At 37.6% G+C, this 25,095-nt stretch overlaps 1 protein-coding gene and 1 pseudogene across 18 annotated transcripts in view; one reads left to right on the forward strand and one right to left on the reverse strand.

Annotated features, from left to right (window-relative positions):
* The window catches only part of ALMS1 (ALMS1 centrosome and basal body associated protein), a 186,938-nt gene that overhangs the window by 21,498 nt on the left and 140,345 nt on the right, over positions 1-25,095 (forward strand). For 14 of the 18 annotated variants that reach the window (XR_015137289.1, XR_015137290.1, XR_015137291.1 and 11 more), the window contains exons 2-6: positions 7,249-7,374; positions 17,406-17,601; positions 21,390-21,507; positions 22,614-24,732; positions 24,833-24,982. Coding sequence is in view for 11 of the 18 variants with exons in the window: in XM_086327622.1 (XP_086183748.1) it covers positions 7,249-7,374; positions 17,406-17,601; positions 21,390-21,507; positions 22,614-24,732; positions 24,833-24,982 (2,709 nt within the window). In the remaining 7 variants the exon portion in view is untranslated. The remainder of the gene's footprint in view (positions 1-7,248; positions 7,375-17,405; positions 17,602-21,389; positions 21,508-22,613; positions 24,733-24,832; positions 24,983-25,095) is intronic. The other 4 variants (XR_015137296.1, XM_086327630.1, XM_086327629.1 and 1 more) reach the window with 2 other exon arrangements.
* Positions 53-5,861, reverse strand: LOC147363595 (F-actin-capping protein subunit alpha-2 pseudogene; annotated as a pseudogene).

Raw genomic sequence — 25,095 nt, forward strand, 5'->3', positions numbered from 1 at the left:
ATGAGTATTTTTTAAAACACAAAGGCACTAAAATGATCTGGTCTTGCAGTGTTTATCTTAATGCATTCTGCATTTCTTTGCCAAGCTTGTAGTTAAGGATCTTGTTCCAATCAGTCTTAGTGTGAATAATTGGGAACCGTTGATGAAAGTTGTGTCTGACATTGTCTGATAATTTTCACTGATGACAGTTTGATATTCATTCTTTTTAGCCTCTTCAGTCTTTATAAATTCATTTGCTGTTTGCACCTCGTTAGACACCGTTAGGGAATCTTGTATATCTTTATGACTCATAGCTGAACCTTAACATTTTCATAATAATGAACCTGAATTCAAGATGCCAGGCACCTGAGTAGTTGAAGGAATGATTGTAAACGTCCACTCTGACCTCCAATGACCATTCCAAAAGTCTTTTGCTTGAAATTAATGGCTTTCTATGCATGCAATAACTGTTTGCTGTCTATTTTTTTTAACCACATACAGTACTGACACAGAGTACTGTGTCACACACAACTGAAGTGACTTAGCAGCAGCAGCAGCAGCAGCAGAGAGGAGTTATTACTGAAGTTTGCCATGGTTCAGTTGCGTTTTCTACTTCATACAGTGTTGGATCAGTTGTGTCCTTTTTTAAGTGATCAAGTTTTTTGGTTCCAAAAACTTTCCGTTTCCCAAGTTACCATGTTCTGTTTTCAGTACCTGATTTTCAAAACCTTCGGTTTTACTGAGGTATGCATGGATTGCCCCTTCCCTCAGAAGAGTATCATTGTTAAGCAATAACAGAACATCATTAAACACCTCGTTAAATTCTCCAGGAGGGGCATGAATGATGAATTTTGCTGCTATGCATACCTTCTCATCAGACAACTGCTCCTCCAGATCTGCTGTTTTCCTTTCGGTGGCGAACTAGGCTGCCCGTGTTGATGCTGGCGGTGACAGCCTGCCTTGCCCCTTTCCGCCTGGTCTTCTTGCTGCACATCCTGCCAGTGAAGGCTTTTTAGATTGTCAAAGGGAAGAAAGGAGAAGAAATACGCAGTTACACTGTCTTTTGCAGTTAGCTGTGTAATTACTTTAATTAATTCTCTGTTATTTTGTATAAATTTCAGTTACTCTCTAGTATCATCCTGAAGCATTTCCCTTAGTATTTCTTGTAAAAGAAATAAATTTTCTGTTTAGGTTTATCTGGGGATTGAAAATTTTTAAAAAGAATTTTAATTGTGATAAAATACAGAGAATATCTTAACCATCTTAACCATTTTAAAGTGTATAGTTTGATCATGTTAAATACATTAACCTTGTTGTACAACCGGTGTCCAGAACTCTTTTCATTTTGCAAAGCTGAAACTCTGCACCATAAACAACTCCCCATTTCCCCTCATCTTAGCTCCTAGCAGCCACGTTTCTGCTTTGTGTTTCTATGAATTTGATTACTCTAGATGCCTCTTTTAAGTGGAACCATACAGTATCTGTCCTTTGTGACTGGCTTATTTTCACTTTCATCCTCAAGATTCATCCATGTTGTAGTAGTGACCCAATTACCTTCCTTTTACGTCTGAATAACATTCCACTGTATGTATGTACAACATTTTGTTTATCCCTTATCAGCTGATAAGACACTTGGATTGCTTCTGCCTGTTGGCTGTTCTGAGTAGTGCTGCTATGAGCATAGGTTTGCAAATATCTCTAGACCTGGCCTTCAGTTCTTTTGGATATATACGCAGAAGTGGGATTGCTAGAACATGGTGGTAGTTCTATTTTTAGTTTTCTGAGGAACCTCCCTACTGTTTTCCATAGTAGTTGTTCCATTTTATAGTTTCACCAACACTACACAAGGGTCCCAGTTTCTCCACATGTTTGCCAACATTTGTTATTTTTTTTCTTTCTCTTTTTCTTCTTTTTTGATAGTAGCCATCCTGATGAGTGGGCTTCCCTCATAGCTCAGTTGGTAAAGAACCTGCCTGCAATGCAGGAGACCCTGGTTCGATTCCTGGGTCGGGAAGATCCGCTGGAGAAGGGATCGGCTACCCACTTCAGTACTCTTGGGCTTCCCTTGTGGCTCAGCTGGTAAAGAATCTACCTGCAATGCGGGAGACCTGAGTTCAGTCCCTGGATTGGGAAGATTCCCTGGAGAAGAGAAAGGCTACCCACTCCAGTATACTGAACCTGGAGAATTCCATGGATACAGTCCATGGGGTCATCAAGAGTTGGACACGACTGAGTGACTTTCATTTTCACTATCCTGATGAGTATGAGGTGATGTCTTACTATTTTGATGAGTGATGTTGAACATCTTTCCCTGTACTTAGTGGCTATTTGTATGTTTGGAGAAATGGCTCTGCAAGTTCTTTGCCTATTTGATAATAGGTTAATTGGGTGGTTTTTGTTTTGTTTTTGAGTTTTACTGCTGCTGCTAAGTCACTTCAGTCGTGTCCGACTCTGTGCGACCCCATGGATGGCAGCCCACCAGGCTCCTCCATCCATGGGATTTTCCAGGCAGGAGTACTGGAGTGGGGTGCCGTTGCATTCTCCGGTTTTGGACAATACTGCAGCATGAATTCAGACTGAAAACCTGAATCAGTACTGGCTTACCGTTCAGATTCTCAGGGAAGTTCTTTTTAACTCCCTCCACTCAGTGCCAAGGTTGAGAAGTGGAAGTTTCTTTTCTGTCCTTTTCTGTGGGAAAGTTTATTTCCCTTTTAATTTTATATTTGTTGAAAAGACCATCCTTTTCCCATTGAATGAACTTTATACTTTTATTGAAAATTATTTGACCATATATATGTGAGAATTTATTGGGGTCTCTGCTCTGGCTGATACTCCCAATACTGTGTTGATTAGAAATGGCAAGAGTAGGCATTCTTAAGCATTGTTCCTGGTCTTAGAGGAAAAACTTTCAGTTTTCCACCATTGAGTATGCTATGAGTTAGTTGTGGGTCCTCATAAGTGGCCTAGGTCATGTTTGACTGTTTGCAACCCTGTGGACTGTATCCCACCAGGCTCCTCTGTCCATGGGAGTCTCCAGGCAAGAATACTGGAGTGGATTTATGCCCTCTTCCAGGGGATCTTCCCAATTCAGGGATTGAACCTGTGTCTCCTGCATTGCAGGCAGATTCTTTACCTACTAAGCCACCTTTGGGAAGTCCCATTATATTGATTAGTTTCCTTCTGTTCCTCATTTGTTGAGTGCTTTTATCATGCAAGGGTATTGAATATTCAGGTGCTTTTTCCGTATCAGTAAAGATCATCAGTGGTTTTGTTCTTCATTCTGTCAATGTGAAGTATTGATTGATTTTTATGAGTTGAATCATCCTTGCATTCCATGGTTAATCCCCACGTGATCATGGTGTATACTTCTTTTAATGTGTTGTGAATTCTGTGTGCTAACATTTTTGAGGGTGATTGAAGTGATTTGGTCCTTGGCTTTTCTGTGTTGCCAAGTTTTTGATTACTGATTCAATCTCCTTGCTAGTTATACATTTCAGATTTTCTGTTTTTTCATTGTTCAGTCTTAGTAGGTTGTGTCTTTCTAGGGATTAATGTGTGTCCTGTTTGTTGGTGTGCAGTTGTTCATAATGTTCTCTTATGGTCCTTATTTGTGGCATTGGTTGTAATGGAATATTACAACTCTTGCATTTCTGATTTTATTATTTGAGTTTTTTTTTTTCTTTCTTTGTCTAGCCTAAGGGGTTATCAATTTTGTCAGTTTTCTGAAAAATCACTTTTAGTTTCATGATTTTTTTCCTTGTTGACCATTTCATTTATCTGTACTCCAGTTTTTGTTATTTTCACTTTTAGGTTTTAGTTTTTCTTTTAGTTCCTTGAGGTGCAAGTTAGATTGTTACTTGAGATCTTACCTTTTTTTAAGGCATGCCATTTATAGCTTAAACTTCCTTCTTAGTACTTCTTTAACTGCATCCATAAATTTTTTTGGTATTTTGCATTTTCATTTGTGTCAAGGTATTTTCTAATTTCCTTTATGACTTCTTGTTGTTTAAGAGTGTAGTGTTTAATTTCCACATATTGTAAAATTTCCAGTTTTTTCTTAGGCTGTTTATTTCTAGTTTCATTACATTGTGATTGGAAAAGGTACTGTGTATTATTTCAGTCTTCTTGAATTTATTCAGACTAGTTTTATGGCTAGACATGTGTTCTGTCCTGAGGAGTGTTTCATGTGTAATTGAGAAAATGTATTCTGCTGTTTGTGGATGGAGTCTTCTATATATGTATCTGTTAGGTTTGATTGGTCTGTAGTGTTGTTCAACTTCTGTATTTTCTTATTCTTCTTATTGGTTGTTCTATGCATTATTGAAAGGACATTATTCATTATGTCGTTGTATATTTCTCCCTTCAGTTCTTTCAACATCTGTCTCATTAATTTAGGAGCTCTGAGGTTTGGTGCAGAAATATACTTTTCATATTTTCTTGGTGAATTGACCCTTTTATCATTATATGACATACTTCTTTGTCTCTTGTAACAGTTTTTGACTTAAAAGTCCATTTTGTCTGAAATTAATACAGTTGTTCCTGTGTTATTTTGGTTACTGTTGCATGAAATATCTTTTTTTAATCCTTTTAATTGATATGCATCCTTAGATCTAAAATGTTTCTTTGATAGGTAGTATGTAGTTGGAAGACCACTAAAGACCACAAACTTTTAATATTAAAAGCTAATCAGGGAAGGACTCTGAAACTGTTTATTCCAGAAGGCATTTAACCTCAGATCAGAGTTGCTGATGACACCTGCTTAGTTTTAAAGCATTCATCTTAAGAATTCTCTTTCAAGTGTTTGGGTTATACCAATACCTGAGGCACCTGTGGGAAAACTGATCAAACATACGGGAATGTATTAGAAATTAATTTCCTTAATGAAGTCTATAAACCATTGGGTAGGTAATAAAAATAAGTTCTGGGAAATGTATTTTTTAATAAGAACTTTTCCAATGAGCCCACTTTCTGGAAAAGACCCTCATGCTGGGAAAGATTGAGGGCAGAAGAAGGGAGCGACAGAGGATGAGATGGTTGGATGTCATCATGGACTCAATGGACATGAGTTTGAGCAAACTCTGGGAGATAGTGAAGGATAGGGAAGCCTGGCGTGCTGGAGTCCATGAGGTCACAAAGAGTCGGATACAACTGAGCGAATGAAAAACAATAAGAACTTCTAATATTTAATTTTAAGTTTTAAGGTTTTTTTAGCTGATAAAAGTGAGAGTGTGTTCTTTTTTCTCACACACTGGGTTAGTTTGTCAAAGTGTTGGTTTTCGTAATATTGTATCATTAGTGTTCTACAAATATCCTAGGGAATTGAACTTTTTTTTGTAAGCTAATATGAATCAGCTGTTTTCAAAGGCAAGACCCTGTGCAGTACACCCAGCATTATTTAGTTGCAGTGAATAGCCATTATGAACATTCATTTTGGCATTCTTCGTTCCTGGAGGGCTCCAGGAATACTAACTGTGCCAGAACATTGGCTCTATTTTTATTTATTTAGGGATTTCAAATTGCCAAAATGAATTTGCAAAATGCCTTTCTTTGCTTTTTGTTCGTTATTCCTCAGAAAATGCCACTGGAGCAAGGTGGGTGTGCCCCATGGTGTTCTACCTTTTGAGAAAAACCTCATGAAAGAGTCTATACCATAGAAATCTCTTTAGTTATTGAATAGAATCTCTTTAGTTATTGAATAGATTTTTGAGTTAAGCTTGCCTTTCTCATCAAAAGCACATTGTTGTATGTGCTCTGTAAAAATGTTTTGTTAGTGTAGTAACTGTTTTAATTATGGGGAAAAAAATTACCTTATGATCTTGAGTTTCCTTCAGAGGTTCTTTGACATTTGTGGGTTTGTGAGCAGGCATCTTTTCTTGACTCATAGCTGCCTGTTTTATTTTTATCAATCTCTTCTTTTTTTATGGACATTATGTCTCTTTTTATTTTATTTTTTAACTTTACAATATTGTATTGGTTTTGCCATGTATCAACATGAATCTGCCACAGGTATACACGTGTTCCCTATCCTGAACCCTCCTCCCTCCTCCCTCCCTGTATATGTCTCTTTTTAAAAAGTCTCTTTAAGAGTCTGAGGTATTCTCATTTTGAAGTCTTTTGAAATACCTTTGAAAGTATAGTTTGTAATTTCATTTTTAGCAGGAGTGTTGCTTTGTTTTGTCCTTTGGTACATTCTTCTCTTCCTGGTGTTCTTCTCTATTCTGGTTGTCTCCACCTTGCCCCTTGCATCTCCTTTAAAAGGAGGTTTTACATTGGAAGCTTTGGGTTCTTACACTCCAAGAATATTGGGGAAAATCTCAGTAACCCATCCTGAACCAGTAGATGACTTGGCGTGACTGAAGTCATTTTTGTTTGATTGCCTCTGATCTTTTCCATGTACACTGCTTCAGTTTTTATTGCCTTCTTTCACAAATAGGAGAGCCCTGCTTCAACCTCTGATTATGCAAAATGAGCCCAACTTTGTCCCCATTTTCCATGCTCTCGGATGATTTTAATTCCTGTTATTTGGGTTAATTTCTTAGATGTCTCAAATAGTAAGATTGTGAAATAGGTAACTTGCTTGCTTCTACTTGCTTCTTTCACTTCTACAAGTATGTGTGCGAAGTCACTTCAGCAGTGTCCAACTCTTTGCGAGCCTATGGACTGTAGCCCACCAGGCTCCCCTGTCCATGAGATTTTCCAGGCAAGAATAGCAGAGTGGGTTGCCATTACCTTCTCCAGGTACAAGCATAGGTTAAAGAACTGGTGTGGTTTGTTGGAATATATCAAGTCCTTACTGTGTAATCAAAATCACTATTTCCTAATTTTTTTAAATTAATTAATTAAAAAATAATTAACTTTGGCTGCACTGCGTTCTGTGCATCGGCTTTCTCTAGTTGTGGGGAGTGGGGCTACTGTCTGGTTAGGCTGTGCAGGCTTCTCTTTGTGGTGGCTCCTTTTGTTGTAGAGCACAGGGGCTCTAGAGCTTGGGCTTAGTAATTGTGGTGCATGGGCTTAGTTGCCCTCTGGCATATGGGATCTCCTTGGACCAAGGATCAGACTCATGTCTCCTGCGTTGGCAGATGGATTCTTAACTACTGGACCACCAGGGAGGTTGAAGATAGTAAGTTGGACAGTGATTATGAAGTCTAAATGTTATATTTGTGAAAGTGCTTTATAAACTGACAAACATAATTTAAACGTTAAATTTGTTTATTGTTTAGTCATAGGGATTGTGTTATTACTCTCTTTAAATCTGCCTTTGATTTTCAGGTTGTTCCATTGACTTGTCATCTGTGGCAACAGCCATTATATCACAACAATAGTGGAACACAAATTTCTGATACTAACGTGGCCTCTTTGGAAAATATAGCTCCGTGGGGTTCTGGCGATGATCAGGTATGTCTTCTGTAACTGGAAAACTTTCTTTTGATAAGCAGCATGAGAAATTCTGGTTTAGCTATGAAGAGCAGAAAGAGGTGAATTAGTTTAATATTCCACTTTTCTAGTAGATCTTTGGCAGCCTTAATTATATAGAACAACAGTTTACTCTTTTTTGGTCTCAGGATTCCTTTACATTTTTCAAAAGTGTTTTAAAGAGTTTTTGTTTATAAGGGTTGTCTATATCAATAACCTCAGATATGCAGATGACAGACACCACCCTTATGGCAGAAAGTGAAGAGGAACTAAAAAGCCTCTTGATGAAAGTGAAAGAGGACAGTGAAAAAGTTGGCTTAAAGCTCAACATTCAGAAAACGAAGATCATGGCATCTGGTCCCATCACTTCATGGCAAATAGATGGGGAAATAGTAGCTGACTTTATTTTTTGGGGCTCCAAAATCACTGCAGATGGTGATTGCAGCCATGAAATTAAAAGCCACTTACCCCTTGGAAGGAAAGTTATGACCAACCTAGACGGCATATTCAAAAGCAGAGACATTACTTTGCCAACAAAGGTTCGTCTAGTCAAGGCTATGGTTTTTCCAGTGGTCATGTATGGATGTGAGAGTTGGACGGTGAAGAAAGCTGAGTGCCAAAGAATTGATGCTTCTGAACCGTGGTGTAGGAGAAGACTGTTGAGAGTCCCTTGGACTGCAAGGAGATTCAACCAGTCCATCCTAAAGGAGACCAGTCCTGGGTGTTCTTTGGAAGGAATGATGCTAAAGCTGAAACTCCAGTACTTTGGCCACCTCATGTGAAGAGTTAACTCATTGGAAAAGACCCTGATGCTGGGAGGGATTGGGGGCAGGAGGAGAAGGGGACGACAGAGGATGAGATGGCTGGATGGCATCACCGACTCGATGGACATGAGTTTGAGTGAACTCCAGGAGTTGGTGATGGACAGGGAGGCCTGGCATGCTGCAATTCGTGGGGTCGCAGAGTTGGACGCGACTGAATTGAACTGATGTCAAGTTATTAAAATTAAATCATTCTAAGAACATTTATTTAAAAATACGAATCCATTATATATTAACATAAAAATATGTTTTAAAATGAAAATTTACTGTTTTCCAAAGCAAAAAAAAATTGGTTGAAAGGATGGCATCGTTTTACATTTTTGCACATCTCTTTAATGTTAGCCTTACTAGAAGACAGTTGTTATATTAGACAGGGTTCTCCAGAAAAATAGAACCAATAGGAGATAATAAATGTGTATTTACAATAGTGTTAGTTGCTCAGTTGTGTCCAACTCTTTGCAACCCCTTAGACCGTAGCCTGCCAGGCTCCTCTGTCCATGGATTTCTTTAGGCAAGAGTATTGGAGTGGGTAGCCATTTTCTTCTCCAGGGGATCTTCCTGACCCAGGGATCAAACCAAGGCCTCCTGCATTGCAGTCAGATTCTTTACCGTCTGAGCCACCAGGAAAGCCCACATATATACAGTATGTATATATGTGTGTGTATATATATGTGTGTGTGTGTGTATGTGTGTGTATATATATATATATATATATATGTATTTGTGTCTGTGTGTGTATTATAAGGAATTTGTTGCAGGAGTGGAGACCCCGTCTATGGCCCCAAAGTGGGCGCTTGTCTAAATACTTGGATATTAATTATCCAGGGAGACACACATGCAGACAAAGCAAGAGATTTTGTTGGGGAAAACCCAGGTGGCGAGCAGGAGGGTAAGGGAACCCAAGAGAACTACTCTGCCATGAGACTTGCAGTCTCTGGATTTATGGTGATGGGGTTTAGTTTCTGGGTTGCTCGTTCTGTCTCAGGGTCCTTCCTGGTGGTGTGTGCATAGCTCAGCCAAGAGGATTCTAGGAGATTGGTAGGATGTTTGGGCTGGTGTCTCCTATCTCCTTTTGACCTTTCCCAAATTCTTCCTGACGGTGGTAGCTTGTACTTCCACATTACTTACCGTGGACCTCCTATTGTTAAGATAACTCATGCAAGTGGCTGGCCACTTGCTTGGTCATGGCGGGCAGTTTCAGTCCGCATTTCCCTTAGCAGATTGGCTCATGTGATTATGGAGGCTGAGAAATCCCAAGTTCTATAATGTGGGGACCCAGGAGCACTGATAGCTTAATTCCAGTCTGGATCTAGGAGTTGACTGATGGTATATGTTCTAACCCAAGTCTAAAGGCTCAATGATAGGCCAGCGGATGGTGTAAGTTCTGTGCCAAGTCTGATTCCAAAGGCAGAAGACTGATGTCCCAGCTTGAAAACCATCAGACAGAGAGAGCGAATTATCTTTTGTCTAGCCTTTTGTTCTATTCAGGCCTTTAGTGGATTAGGTGAGGCCTGCCCACATCAGGAAGGGCAGTCTGCTTTACTAAGTCTGTGGATCAAATGTTAATCTCATCCAGACATGCTCTCACAGTGCCCAGATTGTTTAACCAAATATCTGGGCACCCTGTGGCCCAGCCAAGTAACACATAAAATTAACTGTCATAACTAAACTTTCAGATTTGCTTTCTGCATTTAGTCCATTGGGATATATTGTTTTGCTTAAATTATATGAAGAAAATCTAACCTTATATAGGTACATAGTTAGAAAATGGAGGCCCATGTCACTTCCCTGAAAGGATGTCAGTGACTCCTAGGGATCTTCGGACCAAATTTTGGGAACCATTAATCTAGAACATAGTAATAAACTTAGAGGAAATGGAAAAATTGTGAGCAGATAGGAAAAAGTTCATATATGTTTGTAGGAGGAAAAAAATACAGTCTTACTCATAATGATTAAATATTTAAAGGTGATTATGTAATAACTTAGATATCAGATTTCTTCTGGTTCCTGCAGTTTTCTCTGAATTGCAGTTACTATCCATTGAATGCAAGATACAGAGGAAGGAGATTTACTGTCACCAAGCTAAAAGGGTTACGAGAAACCCTAACAAGAAAAAGCATAGTAATTGTGACCGTTAATGGAAGGGAGATTGTTATTTGTTGAATTGTGTCCCCTCAACTTATTTGAATTTTTGACTTCTGTTTGTTGGAATATTTTGATTCTCATATAGATCTGGGGCTTTAAATATACCTGTATACTTAAAGATTGCAAATTTGTATCTCCAGCCTTTACTTCTCCTTAAAAATTTGTTTGTATTTATTTTATTGTCATCCCTCTCCATATCAATCAAAAATAGTTAGAGATTTGAGGGTCTTTTTATATTAATTAAAAGGATATAACACTCAGGATCATAGCAAAATAAGCAGAAAGAAAAGAATGGTCAACAGATTTTTTTAAAGTTTTATTTTATGATGGGAAATTATTGGAGTATGTTTGCATAAAGAGAAGAATTGTTCAGTAGGAAGGGAAATTGTGTGAAGGAAAGTAGGAAATCACATATAGGAAAGAAATCATTAGAAAAAAATGGAATGAGATGGGTAAGCCATTGATAGGTTAGAGGGAAAGACAGTTTAAGTCATAAAATGAAAATCTGGGTTAGGTAATAGGGCTGTAGATCTTGTGATAGGAAAATAAGGGAGCTCCATCTCCTGCTCTTTGCTTACTAAAGTGGGAAATGAGGTCATCAGTTGAAAATGAGGAAGGAGAGTTCAGTAGTTCTGAGGAAAGTATAAAGTAATCATTTTGGCTAGTCAGCTTGGCAGGAAACTATAGTAGAACTTCCAGGCAGGGCTGAGTGCCTTTGAGGTTTAGTGTTATCAATCTAAAGCAAATAGTGTATGTTAATGTATATATATGAAATCTAGAAAAACTGGTATAGGTGATCTTATTCATAGAGCAGAAATAGAGACACAGACATAGAGAACAAATATATGAATACCAAGGAAGAAGGGAGAGTGGTGGGATGAATTGGGGAATTGGGATTGACATGTATACACTATTGTTGCTAAAGTGAAGTCGCTCAGTCGTGTCCAACTCTTTGCGACCCTGTGGACTGTAGCCTCCCAGGCTCTTCCCTCCATGGGATTCTCCAGGCAAGAGTACTGGAGTGGGTTGTCATTTCCTTCTCCAGGGGATCTTCCCGACCCAGGGATTGGACCCAGGTCTCCCACATTGCAGGCAGAGGCTTTAAGCTCTGAGCCAGCAGCTCACATTGTTGCTAAGTATAAAATAAATAACTAATGAGAACCTACTTTGTAGCACAGGGAACTCTACTCAGTGCTTGGTGGAGACCTAAATAGGAAGAAAATCCAAAAAAAAGATATATGTATACATATTGCTGATTCACTTTGTTGTACAGCACAAACGAACACATTGTAAACCAACGGTTCACCAGTGCATGTGTGCTCAGTCACGTCTGATTCCTTGTGACCCCTTGGACTGTAGCCCACCGGGCTCCTCTGGCCATGGGATTTCCCAGGTGATAAAACTGGAGTGGGTTGTCATTTCCTCCTCCAGGGATTGAACCTGCATCTTCTGTGTCTCCTGCAGTGGCAGGCGGGTGTTTTTTGTTTTTTTTTTTACCACTAGTGCCACCTGGGAAGCAAGATTTTTAAAATAAAAAAAATCAACTATACTCCAGTAAAAATTCATTTTAAAAAAATCTAAAGGAAATCCAGTCTGAATGTGTGTTTTGTTCAGCAGTGTGCTGTTGCTTGGATTAAGACAAGGAGAGGTTCAACTAGAACTCAACTTTTGCTAGGCAGATAGGATGGTAGGGGAAAAGGGTAAGAAAGTCAGAAGTGTTTGTGAAACAGTGTTTATAAAGATGACTGTGAACACTCATAGTGTTCATGGGGTTCTCCTAGGCAAGAATACTGAAGTGGTTTGCCATTCCCTTCTCCAGTGGACCACATTTTGTCAGATGTCTCCACCATGACCCGTCTGTCTTGGGTAGTTTAATTGAGTTAGACAAGGCTGTGGTCCATGTGATCAGTTTGGTTAGTTTTCTGTGATTGTGGTTTTCATTCTGTCTGCCCTCTGATGGAGAAGGATAAGAGGCTTATGGAAGCTTCCTGATGGGAGAGACTGAGGGGGAAACTGGGTCTGTTCTGATGGGCTGCAGGGCCTTTCTCAGTAAATCTTAAATCCAGTTTTCTGTTGATGGTGGGGGGATGCTGTGTTCCCTCCCTGTTGTTTGACCTGAGACCAAACTATGGTGGAGGTGATGAAGATAACGGCGACCTCCTTCAAAAGGTGCGGGCACGCACTGCTGCACTCAGTGCCTCTGACCCTGCAGCAGCCACCGCAGACCCACGCCTCTACTGGACACTCCTGGACACTCAGAAACAAGTCTGGGTCAGTCTCTTGTGGGGTCACTGTTCAGTGGTGACTGTGGCTCAGATCATGAACTTAGTATTGCAAAATTCAGACTTAAATTGAAGAAAGTAGGGAAAACCACTAGACCATTCAGGTATGACCTAAATCAAATCCCTTCGCGTTATACAGTGGAACTGACAAGTAGATTCAAAGGATTAGATCTCATAGAGTGCGTGAAGAACTATGGACGGATGGACAGAGGTTCATGACATTGTCCAGGAGGCAGTGGTCAAGACCATCCCCAAGAAAAAGAAGTGCAAAAGGCAAAATGGTTGTCTGAGGAGACCTTACAAATAGCTGAGGAAAGAAGAAAAGTGAAAGGCAAAGGAGAAAAGGAAAGATATACCTATTTGAATGCAGAGTTGTAAAGAATAGCAAGGACAGATAAGAAAGCCTTCCTCAGTGATCAATGCAAAGAAATAGAGGAAAACAATAGAATGGGAAAGACTAGAGATCTCGTCAAGAAAAGTAGAGATACCAAGGGAACTTTTCATGCAAAGATGGGCTCAATAAAGGACAGAAATGGTATGGATCTAACATAAGCAGAAGATATTAAGAAAAGGTGACAAGAATACACAGAAAAACTGTACAAAAAAAATCTTCATGGCCCAGATAATCACAATGGTGTGATCACTCACACTCACCTAGAGCCAGACATCCTGGAATGTGAAGTCAAGTGGGCCATAGGAAGCATCACTACGAACAAAGCTAGTGGAGGTGATGGAATTTCAGTTGAGCTGTTTCAAATCTTAAAAGATGATGCTGTGAAAGTGCTGCACTCAATATGCCAGCACATTTGGAAAACTCAGCAGTGGTCACAGGACTGGAAAAGGTCAGTTTTCATTCCAATCCCAAAGAAAGGCAATGCCAAAGAATGCTCAAACTACTGTACAATTGCACTCATCTCACATGCTAGCAAAGTAATGCCCCAAATTCTCCAAGTGAGTTTTCAACAATACGTGAACCATGAACTTCCAAATGTTCAAGCTGGTTTTAGAAAAGGCAGAGGAACCAGAGATCAAATTGCCAACATCTGCTGTATCATTGAAAAAGCAAGAGAGTTCCAGAAAAACATCTATTTCTGCTTTATTGACTATGCCAAAGCCTTTGACTGCGTGGATCACAACAAACTATGGAAAATTCTGAAAGAGATGGGAACACCAGACCACCTTATCTGCCTTCTGAGAAATCTGTATGCAGGTCAAGAAGCAACAGTTAGAGCTGGACATGGAATAACAGACTGGTTCCAAATCAGGAAAGGAGTACGTGAAGGCTGTATGTTGTCACCCTGCTTATTTAACTTATATGCAGAGTACATCATGTGAAATGCTGGGCTGGAGGAAGCACAAGCTGGAATCAAGATTGCCAGGAGAAATATCAGTAACCTCAGATATGCAGATGATACCACCATTATGACAGAAAGCAAAGAAGAACTAAAGAGCCTCTTGATGAAAGTGAAAGAGGGGAGTGAAAAAGTTAGTTTAAAGCTCAACATTCAGAAAACGAAGATCATGGCATCTGGTCCCATCACTTCATGGCAAATAGATGGGGAAACAGTGGCTGACTTTATTTTTGGGGGCTCCAGAATCACTGCAGATGGTGATTGCAGCTGTGAAATTAAAAGACACTTACTCCTTAGAAGGAAAGTTATGACCAACCTAGACAGCATATTCAAAAGCAGAGACATTACTTTGCCAACAAAGGTTCGTCTAGTCAAGGCTATGGTTTTTTCAGTGGTCATGTATGGATGTGCGAGTTGAAGTATAAAGATGGGAAAGTATAAAGTATAAAGATATGAGAGTATAAAGAAAGCCGAGTGCGGAAGAATTGATGCTTTTGAACTGTGGTGTTGGAGAAGACTCTTGAGAGTCCCTTGGACTGCAAGGAGATCCAACCACTCCATCGTAAAGGAGATCAGTCCTGGGCATTCATTGGAAGGATTGATGTTGAAGCTGAAACTCTTAATACTTTGGCCACCTGATGTGAAGAGCTGACTCTTGGAAAAGACCCTGATGCTGGGAAAGATTGAGGGTAGGAGGAGAAGGGGATGACAGAGGATGAGATGTTTGGAGGGCATCACCGACTCGATGGACATGGGTTTGGGTGAATTCTGGGAGTTGGTGATGGACAGGGAGGCCTGGCGTGCTGCAGTCCATGGGGTCGCAAAGAGTTGGACATGACTGAGCGACTGAACTGAACTGACAAGCACTTAAGAGTGGTAAAGAGGAAAATGCAGTTAATAAGTGTTACTCAGTCATGTCCAACTCCCAGGCTCCTCTGTCCCTGGAATTTTTCCAGGCAGAATACTGGTGTGGGTTGCCATTTGCTTCTTCAGGGGATCATCCTGACCTTGGGATTGAACCTGGCTCTCCTGCATTGCAGGCAGATTCTTTACCAACTGGGCTACCAGGGAAGTGTAAATGTGGTAGGATAGTTGTCTTCATAAGGTTGCAAAATTATTGCAGTTTAGGAGCTGAGTGATCTGTGGAGGTCAGAGTATGGACAGGAGAACAAATGCATATATCTTTCATCTGTAGTGAAGAATAAACTATGGGACAAGGCTCAAACCCTGGTCAGAGGGGCTAAGAGATGAGTTGGGACCCGAAATTTTGTTGTAGTGAAAATCCCAAGATGATTGGAATTCCCTTGCTTTCAAACCTATTCATTGGCCCACTATTCCCTATTGAATTGAATACTCTCAAAAGAAAAAAAAAATCATTCTCACATTCCTTTTTATTTTTCAAGTATGAAAAATGTATAAAGCATGTTTCCAATAGCAATTTGATGTTACGGATTTGACTAATTTATCTGACATAGATGGGATTGGTATATTTTGGAATGCCAAAGGTCTATTATCTGGTAAGCCATAGATGGATAGTGTTAATATTTTAGAATATTATTCTCCAGGATTATTTTTCTCTGTATATTTATTTTTTTATAGCTGATATTAGAAAGTGGATAGTTGTGTATCTTTTTTTTTTTTTTTAAGCCTACTCTTAAGCACATTTGGTTAGAGGATTTTAACTAATGGAAATAATCCTTTAAAGTTTTGTTGAAATTGTGAAATCGTCCTAAATTACAATATATATTTTTATATGTGGGTCATTTGGGAATTAAAAAAATTTAATTTGGTTAAGGAATAAAATAATGAATATCAGTACATCATATATCTAAGCCTGTTGATAGCCATCAATATAATGTCATTGTCTCATCTTTTTAAACAGATAGGTTAAAATAATTCATTGTTTAATAAAAAATTTTGTTTGTATAATTAATGAAAGGCTGAAAGTAGAGGAAACATGATAAAGAGAAAAGCAGAAATAAGTTAGAAAGTAGAACTGTTACACTGAAGATAGAAAAAATGTATACATTCCTAGCAAATCCAATCAAGAAAAAAAAACCCCACCTTAATGAGGTAGACTTAATACAAACCTGTCAAAGTTTATGGAGTTGAACTGAAACTAAGAAGAAATCAAGAATGTTATAATAGTACCAACTATCAAAAAGGTTTTTGGATCTAATGAATTCAACCATGAAGTCTTTTATATTTTTTAAAAAATTTCCTTGTATTAAAATATACAGAACAAGGTTAGAGAACAAAAGCATTTAAAAATACTAATGAATCTTAATCACTGAGAATGTTAAAGACTGCTATCAAATCTAGTTAAAGGTCTCATCTACCATCGGCCTACTACTGTGAAGTTGTTACATTATGAAGAAATTTATTGCTGTATTTTATCAGATGTAATTGGGGAAAAATGATGCTCTAATGCTGTTTGATCAAATTTCGTGCCCATTCCTAATCAAATTATTTTAAAGTGAAAATAAAGGAATACTTTAATAGCATGACAGGAAGAATATTCTTAATAGCTAATACTAAATTTGTTTTTTAAATAACCAGATTTAAACAGAAAATGCCTATAAAACTGGTTACCATTAGTCTTTAATTCAACTTTAGTTCAACATTGCTGCTTAGTGTGGTTTGTAGATTGGTGCCAGTCCATGAATTGCCTGTTACTGTCAAGAAATAAAAAGAATTGAGAGGAAGTGTTTAGAAACTTTTATAGCAAATTGATGTTTTTTAGTATCAGAAAATGACACTTAGACATGTGTTTTGTATTTTGGGTTTATATACCTTTTCAGTTTCATTTTCCTAGTTTTTTTTTTTTACTAGTTTGTAAATTTATTTTTTATTTATTTGTTACCTATTAATTTTTATTAGTATTAATAAAATGTTATTCTGTAATGAGTTGGAAGTAGGGAGAACTGACCATAGGTATTTTGAGAGACATTGCTCTGAATCATGCCACAAGTAAAAGAGTTAACGTTTGAAAGAGACAAATGTACCACTCACGACTCATGAAACCACATGTTTTGTACCAAGAAGTCCACTAGAAACTAGTATAGTAAATAAGAGTTAGTAAAGTGGTCATGTGTAAAGAATATTGTAGCTTTAGATTTGGAAATTTTTTTTCAGTTTTATGATACTGTAGGATTTCATCATGAAGAACCAAATTTATTGTTTTAATGATGAGAAGTAATATTAAAGAATAGCAGAAATGCCAGTGGTTCAACACATTAAAAGATGTGTAATAATGGGAAAAGGTAAAAAATCTTATTGTGAAAAAAATTTTGATGAAAATGTGAAATAGAAAGCTATATGCTAATGTAAATGGACATTTTAATCTAAATGTTAATATGTATGGTAACTCAGTTAATGATTTAGCATATTTTCCTTTAAAATTCTTGTTTTAGAGAACAGAATCTTGGCATTGTCTTCCTCAAGAAATGGACTCATCCTGCACCTTGGATACAGCCCAGACTGGGTTTAATATGAGAGAGAAAGGGACTGAAGTGACCGACTTCACCTCTTTGGAGGAAGGTATATTGACCCAATCAGAAAATCAAGGAAAGGATCCCAACAGAGACCTCTTATGTTCTCCGTTGCTAGGTAATACCTCTTTATTTTTAGCTAGTAGTAATACCTCACATTTACAAAATACACACGGGGGACTCCAAATCTTGCGTCCAAATCCTTGAGTTGAGCTCTGTAGAACTGTACTCAAACGTGTTAGTTTATTTCTGGTTTTTCACACTGGCCAGCTGGTCTAGTTACGTTAAATGTGCAATTGTTCCTCATTTTATCATTCTCTGTTGCTCTCAGAAGGCATAGAAGCTTTCTGTCATGGATATGCCTCCTCAGTCCTGACTCTGGGGTTTTTCCTGGGGGTAAGCACATGTGTTATCTTTTGACTGCTTCTCTCAGCAATGGAGGCTCCATGATGTATAAAAACCAAACAGAAAACAAATGTTCATGCTTACCTAATTAGCTTCTTAGAACTAGTTAAGACATTTATCATTATCCTAAGTTTTTAGATCCAAACATTGAGATAAAGAGGTTAAATGACTTGTCTGAGGCAGATCTTCCTGCTTTCTTCTGTTTAATATGGAACTAATTTATTAGCTCTTTACAAAAGATAAACTTTAAGTCCTTTTCAAATCATCAAGGTAGGACATAGAATTATACTCTCATTACTTTAGATTGCTGCACATATATAGGAATGCTTAGGCAGTATGATAATTTCAATTTTTTTATGCCTAATTCATAATTCAAATATTATTTTGTTTTCCTTCTGTTTTCTTCAGATTTTTAGTTTCAAAAATTGAAGAAAATGCAACCATCACAGATTTTACAGTTAACCTTTGTCAAGGGTGTGGGATTCAACCATAGAGGTGTCTTAACAGAATTTTGTAGAGGAGCATGAATTAGCAGTTAATCCAACAAGTTCTTTTCAAATGCTATCCAAGTAAAAAGTATCAGTGCCAATATATTCAGTGATGTAGATCATCAAAGTCAATTTTAGTTTTATATTTAAAGAAAGATGTTGACAAGAGTTAGAGTTCCCTTGAAGAGGAGGTAACATTGATAGCATATGAACGAAAAGACTTTGCTATGATCAGATGTTTGAAGGACTGTCATGCTAAAGATGAAGCAACTTATTTTTCATTTATTCATTTATTTAGCAAATATCTAATATACACTAGGAATATATAAAGGAAAGCTGTGTTGTCTTTTGGAAAGACAGTACATAAAAGGAAAATAATAGTACCATAGGCTGAGTTAGATAATGGTCTACAGCAGGGGTCTGAAAGCTACTAGTCACAGGCTGAAGCCTGATTTTGTACTGTCTGTGGGCTAAAAAAGGTTTTAGCATCTTAGAGGATTGTAAAAAACAAATGAACAAAAGAATTACATGGGGCAGAGACACCATGTGTGATCAACAAAGCCTAAAGTATTTATTTACTCGCTGACCTTTTATAGGAAATGTTTGCCAATTCCTAGTCTAGAGTTGAAAATCAGAGAAAGCAGTGGCACCTCACTCCAGTACTCTTGCCTGGAAAATCCCATGTATGGAGGAGCCTGGTGGGCTGCAGTCCATGGGGTTGCTAAGAGTCAGACACGACTGAGCGACTTCACTTTCACTTTTCACTTTCATGCATTGGAGAAGGAAATGGCAACCTGCTCCAGTGTTCTTACCTGGAGAATCCCAGGGACGGTGGAGCTTAATGGGCTGCCCTCTATGGGGTCGCACAGAGTCGGACATGACTGAAGCGACTTAGCAGCAGCAGCAGCAGCAGAATTGAAAATGAGACTACAAAACTTGTAGGGAGGCTGTTTTCAACTAGTAGAGCCATTTAATAATGGGATATAGCTAATAATAATAATATAGCTAATAATGTTATATAGCTATATAACAAAAAAAGGTGAGCATTATGTCACAGCAAGTAAGTGAAGTTCTCCAATAGAATAGTTTCAGCATTGGGTTGGAGATTCTGCTACATGGCTTGAGTTATACAGCTCCAGTTTCTCATTTACTGTAGATACAATAGAACATTTTAATAATTAGATCAGATCCTGGGATCTGATGACCAGAGGAAATTTCATCACTGTGACTTTGTTAGGCTGGAATCCAGTCATTGTAGAGTGGATCTCATCAGTGGCAAATGTCATGATGATGACTGTGGCTGGAACGGTTAGATATTTCAAAAAAGACTATCCAGGCCAGCAACAGTTGTCCAGGTGTGAGGAAATGTGGGGTCTTTGTTGAAAAATCTTCACGATTCTTAGAGGAATGAAAGATTTCTGTTATGAAGGTTTAAGACTGAGCTTATTGGCCAGAGCCAAGGAAGAGTTGTACCAATTAGTCCTTGGTGGTAAATGTTACTGTTATCTTTCAGTTTCCCATTTTTTATTAATCCATTTATTAAATAAATAATTGTATTCTGAGTGCCTACTAAGTGTAGGAGGTACTTTGTAGCAGGTATTTTGCTAAGCACTGAGGATATAGCTCTGAATAAAGCAGACATGGAATTGGTAATCAAAGTGGGAAGCAGACAGACTGAAGATTAAAACAAGAGTGTGACAGTTATGATAGGGAAGGAATGCAGTTTTATTATAGGCATTGTGAAATCAAGAAGGTATACTGTAGTCACAGTATTACATTCATATTTAAAGCACATTTCAGTTTTAGCAAAACATCACTTGTCTAGTTAAATTAATATGAGATAGAAGACTATTGGTTTCATAGATTTGTTTCTGCTAGTGTTTACTTTTTTGTTTTTGTAATTGTATAAATACTATAAGGAATAGGAGTTTATACCTAGTTGTACATATTTAGGGATGTTAGAACTTATTTAAGGTGACATTCAGGTATTCACAAGCATTTTTTTCCCTTTAAATTAGCAGTTTTCAAACATTTTGCCCACAGGATTTCCTTGACACATTTAAAATTACTGAGAACTTTTGTTGATGTGGCTTAGTGATGTTTTGCAATATTAGAAATTATTAAAACTTAAAAACTTTAAAAATGAGTTTATCAATTCATTCAAAAGTAGCAATTCCATTGATGTTATAAATTAACCTGGTTTATTAGAAAAATAACTTTCAAAATCAAAAATATTTAGAGGGCTAGTGTTGTTTTACTTAAAAATATGTAATGTCTGACTTATTAGAAGACAAACAGGTTCTGATGTCTGCTTCTGCCTTCAGGATGTTGCTCTATCATATGTGATGTAGCTCCTGGGAAATTCCATGGTATCCTTATGAAATAATGAGAGTGAAAAAAGCAAATGATATGTTAATATTTTGAATATCACTTTGACCCAGGCATCTTCTGGGAGTATCTTAAGGATGTTTGGGAGCCTGTGAACCACATTTTGATGTAAGATGGAAAGAAACGATCATAATTGTTAGGAGCATTTGCTAAAAAATATAGTGTTTAGGTCTAGATTGTACTCTGGCATATAAGCTATTTGAATGTGGACAGATTACTTAATATTTTTTAAGATTTATGGTCATGTCTCCCCAGCTATAAGATGACTGTAATAATACCTATACTTCAAGGTTGTTATGAAGGTTAAATAAAATATTAGGTTAAGTGCCTGCATCTTGTTGTTGTTTAGTCGCTCGGTTGTGTCTGATTCTTTGTGGTCCCATGGACTGTAGCCCGCCAGGTTCCTCTGTCCATGGTATTTTCCAGGTAAGATTGCTGGAGTGGGTAGCCATTTTCTTCTCCAAACTTGGATCTTAATAAATGGTATTTGCTGCTGTTGTTACATTATCATACTAATGCTTGTAGAAAGTTCCAGATGGCAACATTTAGGTTCTTTAAAATATTATATAAGCTAAGCAGTTAAATTATCAGCATTCCCAACATTTTTATATTTGAAACTTTGCAGTCCTACAGGACAATTTTGCTTCTCCTGATTTGCCTTTGCTGACATGTTTGACAGAACGTCAAGAGTTTGGGCCTGATTCCTTATTTCATCAAAGTGAACTAGATTTTGCACCTCTGAGGTAGGATGATTTATTTTTGTACTTGCATATAACCTTTTTACTCTTTCTTTTCTTGTTCTAAGTTGTTACTAAATTAATGACTTGTAGTGAGACTTTGGGTGACAAGGCCTTAACACACGGTACATGTTAATTTGGCAGAATAACGTGTGTAAAGATGAGGCAGGGGAGTGTAGTTTATTTAAAAATAATTTCTAATGTATTCTAGCATACTAGGCATATTTTAGTTTAGAAAGCACACTCGATTTTCTTCTTTATATATCTGCTGATTTGCTATCCATCAGCCCACTCCCATTCTGTGAAAAGCATTCATTTCATGGTCACTAGCTTGTTTGGCATTCTCATTTTTGTCAGCCAGTATTGCGTGAACCTAGTTATCTCTCTTTCCTGTGTAGGAGATGCAAATAGGAAGTAATGAAGTAGCATGATTTTTCTAATAGATGTATCTAAATTAAGTTATTCCAAATTAATGTCTTTTAGTCATCATGAGAGACAAGTCTCGAATTCTTCAAATCATATTTGGAATTATCCAAGAATATGTTTTCTTCTTTTAGAAATAAAAAAGACAATGTAAATGAAAAACTATAAATGTTTACAGAGTTAAAAACCTCTGCCCTTATGCTGTGTTTTACTTTAAAATTACTTTTATGAAAAGTGTTCTGTACACAGTAGTCAACCAATGATTAGGTTATGTTTTGTTTGAAGAGTAGATCACTTAAGTGGTTTTTAAGAACATAATAACTAGTAAAAGAATTAATTAATGCATGTTAAATGAATATTAAATTATGGTAGGTAATAAATTGCATATTTTAAATGGTAAAGTTTGAAATTTTCATTTAAAGAATCATCTTTGGGGCATAGTATTGTTTTGAGAGAAGCCTGAGAAAATATCAGGTCATAGGATGGTAGTTCATCTTCTGTCTACAAAAAATTTGCTGCATTCAATCATCAGCCACTCTAAAGGAATTTGAAATTAGAACTTTTTCAACATACTTTTCAAATAACCTCAATTTTAGTAACATCAGTTTTGCATTTTTTTCATATTAGTATTTAAAAAAGATAAATGTTTTTAATGTGTTATTTATTTATTTTTAACTGTATATTTTCAGGGGAATTCCTGGTAAGTCTGAAGACACTGAATGGTTTTCTCGACCGTCGGAAGTTAGTGAAGCTTTATTCCAGGCAGCCTCAGGAGTAGCATCAGACTTAGTTAACAGTTGCTTTAGTAGATCTCAGCACCCACTTATAGGTAGTACAGCTGTTAAGTCTCAGCACTCTTTATTAACTCCTGAACAAGGGACTAAAGAAGAGACTGCTTCATCTAATACACTTGATCTGAAAACCTGCGAAGACTCTGGTAATTATGATGCTGTTTATTCATATATGTCATGGGAGACACAACAAGTTATGCAGGAGCCAGCAACCAATTTAGCTGATAAAGATCACGTTTCTTTTTCAACTGCATCTGATATAAGTGATGAATACATAAATCCTAGAGGAAGTGACGATTTTGATGCTTCTTATTTATATGCACAGTATGGGAACCAAGGAACTTTACAACAATCAGAAAAATATTTAGCCAGTAAGGACCATGATTCTTATTCAGATTCATCTGACACAATTGATAGAAATAAAATTCCTAAGGAAAGTGACAATTTCTCTTTTTCAAATATGCCGTGGAGCAAGCAGGGAGCTTCACACCATCCAGAAATATATCTAATCAGTAAGGATCATGTTTCTTTTCCACATGAAGTTGCTCCTCATTTTAATAATAAAATGCCACATTCTTTCTGGCATTGTTTGTTGGGATCAGGAGGAAGCGAGGTTCCCTTGATGTCTGATAGTCATTATTTTGAGAGTGTTTGTTTAAGGGCTCCTGTTGAGAATGAGGTGAAACAAAAGGTGGATTCTTTGGAGAGTTATAAAAGCAATGAAGAAGATCTGGGGAAAGGATTATCTCAGTGTTTTGAAGTAAAGGAGAATAGAAATACTTTAGTGTTTTCAGAGGTGCATCCCAGATCTTCAGAAATACAACATATTGAGAATGTTGTAGTTCCTGATAATTCTGTAGAAGTTTCAGAAGCACATATACTCTCCCGGGGGCTTGATACCTCTACAATGGAGATTTCTGGTGGTCCTCTTCAGACTATTAAATTCAACTCAAATGAGACATCAGAACAACTGTATTTTCAAGAAGAAAGAAACCAAGAGGCAACTTCTGTTTTTGATGGGGAAAATGTTGGTGCTATGAAAAATGTAGCTTTTCGGGCAGTTATTGCCTCTATTGAACCTTCCAAGAAGGAGAGTACAGTAAATGAAATCCAAACTGACATCAACAAATCTTTAACAAATGACAGCCAAGAAAGTGAACCAAAAAGTCCAGATCCTTCCCTGTTAAATTATGATGAAAACCTTTTATTTGATAAACTTAAACGTCCACGCTATCAGTCTACTCCTGGGGTGTTTGAATCAGGAGCTTCAAAATCATTGTATAAAAAAGATGATGGTGATAGCTCCCTGTACTGGCATCACAATTTAAACTCAATCCCCAGTGCTTCTCAGGAAACACTGATTAAGCCACTTTCTCTTAGTCCAGAGCTTAAGCCATCATCTTCTTTAAGTGAAAAATCTCTCAAACAGGCTGTTGGTCTTGGCAGAACATGGTCAACTTTATTTCAGTATGGTATAGACAATGAACAGTTTCTTCCCCTTGGGAAGATAAAGTCTGTTTCTGCTCTTGACCTTGCAGAGAAGTTAGGATCTTCAAACATTATTTACCCAATGAAAGTATGGACTTCAGATTCTTTGGTTTCACAAGATTTAAAGCAGCACAGCTTTGAAGAAGCAGATTCCTCAAACTGTATTTTGGGTAAGACTGTAAACTCTAGTTACATCATTGAAGGTCCATCTGCAGCTGTAGGAAGCGGCTTTTCAGCAAACTTGGTGGCATGTGATGCAAAGTCACAAGGTGCTTTACCAGTGATGAGTAATGCACCGTTAATTGCAGTCGGCCAAAAGACATTGCTGAAAGCTGATACGGGCCAAGGGGAAATTCCTCGGCCTTTGGGAGCCAGGTCCAGTTTTACTATACATACAATTATGCAAAATGACTCGTATTTTGTAGAGGGCCTGCAGGGGAAGGCTGAATCTGACATCTGTACTCTGGACGATGATACTGAATGCTGTAGCGTAGATGAAAATGCTGTTGTATGCAGTAAAAGACAAGAGGTAAGGCAATAAAATGAGTATTGGGGAGAGACATGGTCTTCTTCATTATTGTTTTAGGAAATGGTATTGTTTGTTTTTTTTACTTTTTGCTGTTTCCCAGATATGTGACCAAGGTGACTTGACCGGTGAGTGCGTTGAGCTAGCAGGTTTAGAGAATTTGCTTGATGATCTAGAGATTTGTGACAGCTCCCTGCAGTGGCAATCTACTGTACGGCTACCATCTAAGGAAGACAGCAGTTTTGAAGATTCTGTAAGTCTTTCTACTTGACGTTTCTTGTTTGGTGGGGAAAGAAATTTTAGTTGAAAAACGGGGATGAGAATAAAGGTCTATTTATATCCTCCGATACCAAATTTTGATGTGTA

The sequence above is a fragment of the Bos grunniens genome, chromosome 11 (genome assembly GCF_055505025.1).
Source record: "Bos grunniens cultivar Pamir isolate PY7600 chromosome 11, Bosgru_T2T1.0, whole genome shotgun sequence".
Classification (NCBI taxonomy): Eukaryota; Metazoa; Chordata; class Mammalia; order Artiodactyla; family Bovidae; genus Bos; species Bos grunniens.